Source organism: Brassica napus, chromosome A5, assembly GCF_020379485.1.
Source record: "Brassica napus cultivar Da-Ae chromosome A5, Da-Ae, whole genome shotgun sequence".
In the NCBI taxonomy this organism is placed as follows: Eukaryota; Viridiplantae; Streptophyta; class Magnoliopsida; order Brassicales; family Brassicaceae; genus Brassica; species Brassica napus.
The window spans coordinates 10,741,751-10,752,499 of NC_063438.1; the positions used below are offsets into that span (position 1 = coordinate 10,741,751).

The window sequence follows — 10,749 nt, forward strand, 5'->3', positions numbered from 1 at the left end:
AAATAAAACACAAAAGAAGAATTAATTTTAAAATACAAGGCTTTTAAACAATTATAAGTAAATAAATGTAACTCATGATTTTCAAAGCTTAAGCTATATGCTCTTGAAAATATTCACAAATAACATATACTATATAAAAGTTGAGGATGTAAATCATTGAGAATATTCACATATTATTTTAAAACACCAAAATATGTCAAATCATCATTTTATTTACTATATAAAATTTGAGGCTATAAGTCATAAAGAGTATACACATAAGATTATAAACAACCAATGAAAAGATGAAAAATAATAATTATAGTTTACTATTTGTAAAATGTTAAAATTTCCAAAACTGATTATTTCAATACAAAATATAATTTAACATCAAACAATACAATCTAATAAATAAATCATTAAAATGGAATCGACTCATATATATACAAAATATTTGGAATTGTTTTATAAAAAACTAAAATAAAATAAAAGATAAAGAATACACGATTTTTAACATGCAAGAACACAAAATAAAATATACTCTTCAAAATAAAACTTGAAAAAAATATTTTCAAAATAAATTAGAAACCAATATCAAATGTATTTTATTTAATAATATCCCAATCAAATAATCACATAATCCTCATGAAAAAGAAATATAGGGTTTGGAGTGAATGAAGAGTAACAACGAACAAAAACGTAAAACATACACGATAGAAAGTAAATCATGCAAGCCGAAGACAAAATCCGATAGACAAAAAAAATGTATCACACCACAAAATACCGGATATACTAGAGAATAATTCAAATATAAAAAAAAGATTGAAAATTTACACTTGCTCTCTCTAAAATATGTTAAGTAAGAGAACAAATTTAGAGCCCCAAGCCATAATTTATTTATGAGTTTCAAATTATTTTTAATCAATCAAAAGAAATTAACAAATTTAATAATCCATTAATTTTTTTAATATTAATCAGCACAATTATCTTATGTTTTTTTCTAGTCAGTTAGAGTCAAAATCTTCATAGAAACTAACCAAATAAGCTATACTGAAATAAATCTAACATGATGTGAATTACAAGATTTTTATTATTGTTCTTAAAGTAAACTACATGATAAATTCTTATAATTATTAGTGTGATTCACCTCATATAACATATAAAATTTAAGATGCTTTCTGTTGAGTTATGTTGAAGAAAATATTTAGAGAACAATGTTTATAAGATAAATGAAAAATAAAGAGCCTAATAAAGCATGTCAAAAAAGTTAGTAAAATTTTAAATAATGTTTATAACGAATACTAACAATAAATTAGCATGAAAGATAACATAAAAGAATGATAGAAGGAACAATCGATATGAATTTATCAGTATAAATATACTTTATAAGTATTATAATCAACAAACTAAAAACATACAATTTTTTAACATTTAGAAAACAATGAATACGCTATCTAAGATTTTTGCTATCTTATCGTCAACATTTGGCAACTAGAAAAACCAATTATCAAAATTATTTAATAGTTTTCAAAGGATCTTAAAAATATTCACCTAAACTCCAAAACAAACAAATATTAGCTATTATAGCAAAAAATAAATTATAAATATTTTAATACAATATACGATCATGAAAGATTAAATACAATACAAATAATTAATTAGATCAAGTAGTAGCTAAATCTAATAATTTAGATTCTCAATATTAATAATTCAATAAATAAAGTGTTACATAACATTAGCTAAATTCATTATATTTACTTTACTTTTTATATTATCTTACAAAGGCTATTTAATATTAATTAAATTTCATCAAAATATTTATTGTGATTAAATTTTAAATATAAATTTTATACTATCACATACGTATAACAATCACACATTAACTGTAAAGTTTCTTTCTAAATACAAATAAAATTAGATATTATGCAAATAGTTCAATCATTTATGTTATTCAAATAAAATCTATGTAAAATGTATCATAAATATTATAATGTATTAACAGTTTACATGCATCAAGCAATTTATGTAGTATTTTAAATAAAAATTAATATTTTTCAAAAATTTATGAATATGCTTAAAAACATAATTATTACGTTTATAAATACAAATAACTAAATAGCTAATAAGAGGGTATAGTTATAAATAGACATAAATATTGAGAACAACAAATCATATTTCAGATAAGAAAACTATATAAATAAATTAAATAACTAGTTTAAAAGTTATTACAAAACTAGTCTAAATTATTATTAATACTACGCGCGAGTATAAAATTTAGTGAAACAATAAAAGGTCAAGGGCGATCTGTTATATTTCAAGATTAAGGTCATAACCCCCGTTGGCCCCGTCAACTTCAGAACCCAAGTCATCTAAGTTGATGTGGTTATTTCCATCTTCAGTTGATTTCAACACATGAAGCGCGTCTCTCAGTTTATCTGGTTCAGCACGACCACCAATTGGAACGTCTTGTTCCACATGCACACCCCATGATCTACAGCACTCCTGGTCACCCTACTAGTGTTTTGTGCAGATCCACCTAATCATAGATAAAAATATTACAATACATCAGTTCATATCTTTTTCTGTGTAGTAAACCTGTACAACTGCTTATTAATTAGTGTAGTCATACTTGTACTTGCGTTTCGCACTACTCTATTTCAGTTATGGTTTTGTTCAGGAATGTAACACCCGTCTCTCCCCCATTCCGGCCGGGGTTCCCGAGTACGGGGCTAAGAACACACATGCTCCACATTCGACATCTTTGTATGTCCCGTTACTGGTCCCAAGAACTTCAGGTGTGTTTCCTTTGGTACAATCGACCCTTCTACTTACGGTTCTGCGAAAGGAAAGGGGAAAAGAGGGGCTAAGAAACCTCTGACTTGTAAAATTCATAACTTCTTGCTCCGTGAATATTTTAGCCCGATTCCAATTTTTTATGGACTCCTTCTTGAGTGTAGAATCCAATAAAATTTGTTTCATGTTGAAAGTCCTTCTGGTTGTGGAGATATATGCCTTGGACTGAACCTCGGTCGCTGGTACCTCCTAGATGGCCGGTTTGGAAGGTTTGGTGAGACTCTGGTTCAACCATGGATTTCGTGACCACAACATCCCCTCCTACTTGACAAGGTTTCGACCTCAAAACTGTATAACTTGCCCTAGAATAGAGCAAGTCAGTTTTCATTCTCTTTTGAGATTCTAGAACCTTACCTTGATAAAATATTGGGTTGGTAATGCATGGTGCATCTGGTGGCTCTTCTTTGAAAAGGTGTGAAAGGATCACGACTCTGCTATGTTTATGGCCATTTCATCTCTTCTGGAGTGGATGGTTCTTCAAGGGTTTGGTGGCCAAGTTTCTGATCATCTTTGGAGTTGATCCTCCTAGCAACATAAGATAATCTGGTGGGATTTCTTTGAAGGCTTTCTTCTTTGCAACCTGAAAATTTCTCAACATGCTGGACAAAAAGCAAGTGCATTATATCTGTCATTGAAATATTAAGAAAATGCTGATCTAAAATGAATCTTACCATAGGTTTTGGAACTTGAACAATGGATTGGTCAGATTTCGGTTTCCACTTGGGAGTGGGTTCATAACTGAGTTTATGGTCTGGTTCTTTCTTTGGAACTTCAATAAGCTTATAGATTTCATTTGTTCTCCCTGTACCAAGAACACACACGTCAGTACTAGTGTCCAAAGGTGGTGTTAGACACTTACCTTGGTGGGATATTTTTATGACCGGTTTTGCTTCTTTAAGCAACATGGACAGCTTTGTGTCTTGAACCATCTTCTGGTCTATCACAAGGGTGACGCCTGGTGATTCCTTTCTTTTGAATTCTTCCTCCTTAAGTCCTGTTACAACACTTTTTGACAAAGACAAGTGCATTACACAAGAACTTGAAACCAATAAATCAGATTGAATAAAACTATCACTTTTCATAGATAAATCTGTTTTCTCTTCTAGTGATGTTTCTATCAATGCTTGCTTAGTAGGACAAACTACAGCATAGTTTCCTTTCTTATGACATCTATAACATGTCTGATATTTCAAATCCTCAGAGTTAGAAGACTTACCTTGGCTTGATGGCTCTTCTTTATTTGGGTTTAAAATCTCCTTGTCTCTTGGACTTAAATCATGGACAACTTTTGATCTCAACAAGGATGGGGAGATCGTGTCTTTCTGGATCTCAGGACCTGTCTTAACATTCTTGGACAAAGACAAGTGACTCATACCAGTGGGAAATGATTTATAAACAAATTTATCAAGTGTAGGACTTACCTTAGCCTTTACTTGGACAATAACAGGTTCTGATTTTTCTTTGGAACCAAGAGCTAGATACCTCCTTGGGTATATCTTTTGGGTCTTAGAACTTGTGAGTTCTGGTGCAAATTCATCCCTCATGACTTCCTTAAGATCTCTCCACGTTTTGATAGCTGACTCCTTGTAAACCATCTATAATCTTCTTCTTGTACCCACCATTTAAAGGCATTACCTCTTAGTTGATCAATGGCATAAGATAGCCTCTCTTCCTTCAGAATGTTGTTGTAGTGAAACCATTCATCAAGGTTCCTCTCCCATGTTAGGTAGCTTCTTCCTCCTAAAAATGTAAAGAGTTCCATTTTATCAGCAAAGGAATTATAATCAAACCGAGAATTAACAACATGAGGGTTGTGGGTTTTAGAAATTGGAGTTTGACAGATGCTTGAAGGATCTGGTGGCTTGGGTTCAACATAGACAGCCTCAGGTGCATCTCCAAAACTTCTTTTTCCTTTGTGTGTACGTTGGCTTGTGCCTTGTTTCTTCTCTCCAGCTGAGCAATCTGATATTGTACTCCTGTTATAGCGGCCAATAGCTGTTTTTGAGAGGCTATTAAAGCTTGGCCTTATGCTGCCTCTTCCATTTCTCCCTGCAACCAATCTAAAAGATCAAGTGAAGATATGGGAAGTGTTGGTCGAACCAAATGAATAATGCAAGCTTATTAAACCTAAACCGAGAAATATGCAATTATGAACCAAAATGAAATAAACTATGCAAAAATGATTTTTCTTTTGGTTTTCTCAATGCAAATCGAATGGAGACTATCTGAAATGATACTAAACATAAATGAAGCGAAAATATGTAAAGCAAATTAATTGCTGAATTTTTTTTTTTTTTGAGTTTTCTTAATATGCAAACAATTAATCCAACAATATGCAAGAATGATTTAAACTAAGAGTCTAAGATGCAATATTTTTATTTGGTTTTCTTGATGCAAGCACGAAATGGACAACTAGAAATGGTATGAGAATACTGAGAATGATTTATTTTGGCTTTTAAGTTTATGGATGCAAATGAAAAGGAAACAAATTCAAAACAACAATTTTTATGGGATTTTTGATTATGGAAACAAAACAAAAAGGAAACAAACACATTTCTTTTGGGGATCTTCGATTTTTAATGAATCAAACAAGACTTTTTCTTTTCTTTTTCGTGGCTTTTAAAAGGATGAAGAGAAAGAACACAAAAACAAATGCATGAATAAAACTTGAAACAAAGAAACAGTTTTTATGGATTTTCGGTTTATGATGAAAACAAATGCAGGCAAATTAAATATGATGCAACGATAGATATACCTTAGTCAGGAGCTTGATCTCTGATACCAAAATGTTTTGGGGACAGATTCAGGCTGGTCGGATGGATGGCCTGAGGTTTGGATAGATCGACCAAATAGATGATCGGGTGGGAGATATGATTGAAATCAAGGTGTAAACCTGAAACAAATGCAAAACGAATGAGATGATGATGATAATAACAATAATAAGAATAATTAAATGAAAGAAAAAGGATTGATGAGGTGGAATCAAGCTGCTGGATGTGTATCACTCTCAGCTTGATCAAATAATGGATTGAAGTGGATTTGCGGATGAAGGTTTGATTGAATCTCTCAATCTGATGGATGATCGAAACAAGGTGATTGACTCTCTCAATATGTATACTGAACTTGTTTGATTTTCACAAACAAACTAGACTCACGAGTCACGAAAACAATAGAACAACAAAGAAAATCCTAAAGACCGATATTTTATGCAAAGAACACTCTTTGATAAAAACTGAATAACTTTTATAAATTCTTAGATGATTGAGGGGTGCTCTTTACAATGCACATTTAGGAGCTTATATAATGCTCAGAGACAAATTTCCTAACATTCTAAAACAAATAGAAAAGGAAACAAATCAAGCAAAGTAACAAAATCGAAAACTAGCCGTTGGAGCCTTTTATGGGATTTTGGCTTCAAGTGAGAAACTTGATTCTTCTTGAACCTGGACGGTTTTAATGGATAAGATAGCTTACTTGGGTTCTTCTGGATGGCTTGAAAGGTTCTGATCTCGTCCATAGCTTGATATAAAAAGAGCTGTTGGACATTAGTGTCGGTTTGCTCCAAATAAGGCAGGTTTGAGTAAATGAGGATCCTCCTGATCCAATGGTTGCTGGTGCATGGTATAAACTTGTAGACCTCCTCCTGGACGCCTAGAATACCTCCTGATTTGTTGAAATGATCTCCTGCTCGCCAATGTCTGTTTTGAAGCTGATTGAACCGGTTAGCTTCCAATTGAGGTAAGTGCAGAATGGTTTGGCCGGTTTTGGGATATTGATCATAACTTCTGATTTCCGTGTCAATTTCTCCTGATATTGGGGTTTCTGAAAAGCTGATAGATCCCTATTGAATCCTATGATGGGCTTTGGTTCAGGACGCTCCTTCCTTGGGCTTTAAACTACTTCTAAAGTCGGGTACTCGTAGATAAACGGGCTGGACAACCTCTGACATGTAAAATTATAACTTCTTGCTCCGTGAATATTTTGGCCCGATTCCAGTTTTTGCTGGACTCATTCTTGAGTGTAGAATCCAATACTATTGGTTCCATGTTGAAAGTCCTTCTGGTTGTGGAGATATACGCCTTGGACTGAACCTCGGTCGCTGTTACCTCCTAGATGGCCGGTTTGGACGGTTTGGTGAGACTCTGGTTGAACCATGGATTTCATGACCACAACAATGAGCCTCTATGCTACTCAATGCGAAACGAGAACCGACTAGTCACTACACTTAATTTAACGCAACTTACGTAACTAACTGTAACAGTCCCATTTCACGAAATCAAGCAATGCAATGATCTCAGTCATCACTCAATACACATAATTTGACTTAAGACTTCAATCATCCTAAAACTCTATGACCTACACAACTCAAGCGATCCAACCCACCCCTTTCTTGCTGCATCCCTATGGACCCGCCTGCTCTGGTATTCTCAACATTCTGTCCCTTGGATGTGGTTCGCCCTTGCAGTGTATTATGATCCCTTCCCGTCAAGACTCGGTGTGAATCAATCTTACCGGCGCCTATAATCTTAATCCGCCATTTTTGAATGCTACGACCCCGCATTTCCACCGTTTTTGAACGCTACGCCCTCTTGTTTCCTGTCTACCCATCCTTTCTGGGTGGCTTATAATTCAATCATTCAACTTTCCTATTTCCTTTCATTTCCTTTTTTCTGATTCCTTAGACTCATTCATTCTTTATTTTTTTACGCCATCCGTTCTCGGTGTAACACTTAATTCATTAAACAACCATTCACGAAGGTCTTACCATTCATCTAGCCGGACCAGTTAACAACATCCTATGATCCTAGCACTACAAGAAAACATCGGGATCTTGAGGGAAAAAATCGTCGGTATGTCGTCGGAATAACGCTATTCCGAGGACATACCGACGAAACAAGTCCTCGGAAATATCTCCTCGGAAATTCATACTTCCTCGGAATTCCGTCGGAAAATTCCGACGGAATTCCGAGGAAACTCCGAGGACACGAAGTTCGTCGGAAGGTTCCTCGGAAAATACCGAGGGAATTCCGATGGTCCAATCCTCGGAAGTTTCGACGAAATATTCCTCGGAATGTTTATCCAAAAATACCGAGGAACAAATGTTCCTCGAAATTTTCCGAGGAACTTTCTTCCTTCGGAAAATTCCGAGGGAATGGAGTTTCTCGGAAAATTCCGAGGAACTTATTCCCTCGGAAAATTCCGAGGAACTTATTCCCTCGGAAAATTCCGAGGAACTTAAAGTTCGTCGGAATTTTCCGAGGGGAGAAAGTTCCTCGGAATATTCCGAGGAACTCCATTCCCTCGGAATTTTGAAAAAATTTATTTTTTTTAAAAAATTATTTTTATTTTTAAAAATTAAAATTTTTAAAATTTAAAATTAAAATTAAAATTGAATAAAACATAAAATAAAACATAGTAGATTATTCAAATTTAAATAAAACATTCAGAGTTTTTGGAAAAAAAAAAAAACTACGGGTCTTGAATGTTCGGGAACGTCTCGTTCGGGTACATCCTCTTCATCATCTCCATCATCTGCTCGTTCAGCCTCTTCTGAGTCTCATAGCCCGCCTGTTGAGCTGCCATCTGGGTCTCCAACGCAGATATCCGATCATCCTTGTCCCTCAGCTGAGCCGTAAGAACTTCTGGATCAACATACGCATGTGGTGCAGAAGAAGGAGCAGCCGACCGGGAGCGACGACCCAAACCGACCAAACGTCCCTTTTTCTTTGGAACCGACTGAAATATAAATAACCAAATTTAGATAATTTAAATTGATGATAAAATAAAAATCAAGAAATAATTAAATTGAACTTTTAAAAAAAAAAACTTACCGATTCAACGATTTCGTTGATTCGAACCCGGGACAAGTTGGTCGAGGCCGTCGAATCGTCATCATCGGTTTGAAGCTGAGACACTTCGTCATACACCTGAGTTTGGACCAGGTCGACCACGTCCCTCACAAGACCATCATCAATCTGGCCGGTCTTCTTGTTGGTATACGCCCTTTTCATAAGGGCGAGATCATCAACTGGGTCGCCCTCATTTTCTTCCGCCTTGAAAAAAAATAAATTAGACAAACATTAGAAATTTGAAAATGCAAAAAAAAATAAAATTCTGAAACTTAAATAATTGAAGAAAAAGCGGTTGAGCTTACCATGCGATCCGCCAGAGTGGCAATAGATTGAGCACCCAAGTTATGCTTGTAGATGCCCTTTCCTTTACGGTCGCTCCTGCGGTTGTTGGAGTTGGTGGAAGAAGTTTCTTTCGTCTCTTCTTTATCCCAATGCGCACACAACTCCTTCCAGACCGTGTCGTTCATCGACTTTGGGACCTTTTAATTTAAAAAAAAAAAGTTTAATAATTTTAAAAATAGTTTAATAAATTAAAAATTGTTAATAAATTAAAAACTACCTTGTTTACTTCCCACTTCTTCTTCCACTCGTACATCTGCTTCCCATAGTTGTCCATAACTTTATGGACAAAATGGTGATAGATAGAGAGCGTATCATCGGAATTCCAGTTGAATTCTTGCTGAAATAGTTTAAAAATAGTTTTTAAGCACAAAAATATAATAGTTTAATAATTACAAAAAAAAAGTTTTAATAAATAAAAAATAGCTTAATAATTAAAAAAATAGTTTAATAATTACAAAAATAAGTTTTAATAATATTTAAAATATCTAATAAATATAGAAAATAGTTTAATAATTACAAAAAATAGTTTTAATAATATTTAAAATGTCTAATAAATATAGAAAATAGTTTAATAATTACAAAAAATAGGAAAAGAACGGTATCCTTTCCCGCTGCATCAAGTCGGTATATGGGAAAAGGAGCCCTACCACTCTCATCAACATGAAGTTCTGAACGAGCACATATATCGACTAAATCCAGTCTTGACTTCAAATTATCCTTTTTTTTTACCTTGAACATTAAGGATCGTGTTCATGAGATTGTCAAAAAAGTTCTTCTCGATATGCATGACATCTAAATTATGCCTTAGTAGATGATCCTCCCAGTATGGCAGATCCCAAAAAATACTTTTTTGTGCCAGTTATGTAGGTTTCCAACACCATCTACCGGAAAATGCTCATGTCCACCGACGTCTGGCGTCCTTTCTGCACCAAAATCTCTAAGTTGTGTCTTCAAATCTTTCCCACGAATTTCCGGAGGTGGACTGTCAAACACCCTCTTGTTCTTCGTAAACAAATTCCTACTTCTACGATATGGATGATCTGGTGGTAGAAATCTCCTGTGACAGTCAAACCAACACGTTTTCCTTCCGTGTTTTAGTTGGAAAGCATCAGTGTTATCTTGACAATATGGACATGATAGCCTTCCATGCGTTGTCCATCCAGATAACATACCATATGCTGGAAAATCACTTATTGTCCACATTAGTACTGCCCGCATTTGAAAGTTTTCTTTATACGAAACATCGTATGTTTCAGCACCTTGAGTCCATAGTTGTTGCAACTCATATATTAGTGGCTGAAGAAACACATCAAGTGATCTCTTAGGATGCTCTGGTCCGGGAACGAGAATCGAGAGAAACAAAAACTCTCGTCGCAAGCACAAGTTTAGGGGTAGGTTGTATGGTGTAAGAATGACTGGCCATAGAGAATATTGTCTTCTACTCTTGCCAAACGGGCTGAAACCATCAGTACATAATCCAAGGTAGACATTTCTTCTCTCATACGCAAAGTCGGGATACTTTGATTGGAAATCCTTCCACGCTTTTGCATCTGAAAGATGTCTGATCTCACCATCTGTTGAGTGCTCCGCATGCCATCTCATTGGTTGCGCTGTGCGTTCAGACAGATACAGCCTCTGCAACCTTTCCGTCAAAGGCAAATACCACATCCTTTTATATGGTACTGGAACTCTTCCACTCGTATCTTTATAACGAGGCTTCCCA

At 34.7% G+C, this 10,749-nt stretch overlaps 1 protein-coding gene across 1 annotated transcript; it reads right to left on the bottom strand.

Moving 5' to 3' along the window:
• Nucleotides 1–2,286: 2,286 nt before the first annotated feature.
• Nucleotides 2,287–7,393, bottom strand: LOC125609642. Its single transcript, XM_048781177.1, has 6 exons — nucleotides 7,216–7,393; nucleotides 6,307–6,639; nucleotides 3,504–3,634; nucleotides 2,921–3,021; nucleotides 2,668–2,815; nucleotides 2,287–2,490 (listed from the first exon to the last, which is right to left on the bottom strand). The coding sequence occupies exons 1-6, from the start codon at nucleotides 7,391–7,393 to the stop codon at nucleotides 2,287–2,289; spliced, it is 1,095 nt and encodes a 364-aa protein (XP_048637134.1).
• Between the last annotated feature and the right edge of the window lie 3,356 nt (nucleotides 7,394–10,749).

Bases quoted from the DNA above. Each gene is read 5' to 3' on its own strand.
- LOC125609642 (XM_048781177.1), bottom strand. From the start codon at position 7,393: ATGCGGGGTCGTAGCATTCAAAAATGGCGGATTAAGATTATAGGCGCC. The intron at 3,022-3,503 runs GTAAGATTCATT...CCGGCCATCTAG, and splicing joins TTCAAGTTCCAAAACCTATG to GAGGTACCAGCGACCGAGGT. The intron at 2,491-2,667 runs GTGTTACATTCC...AAACACTAGTAG, and splicing joins CCGGAATGGGGGAGAGACGG to GGTGACCAGGAGTGCTGTAG.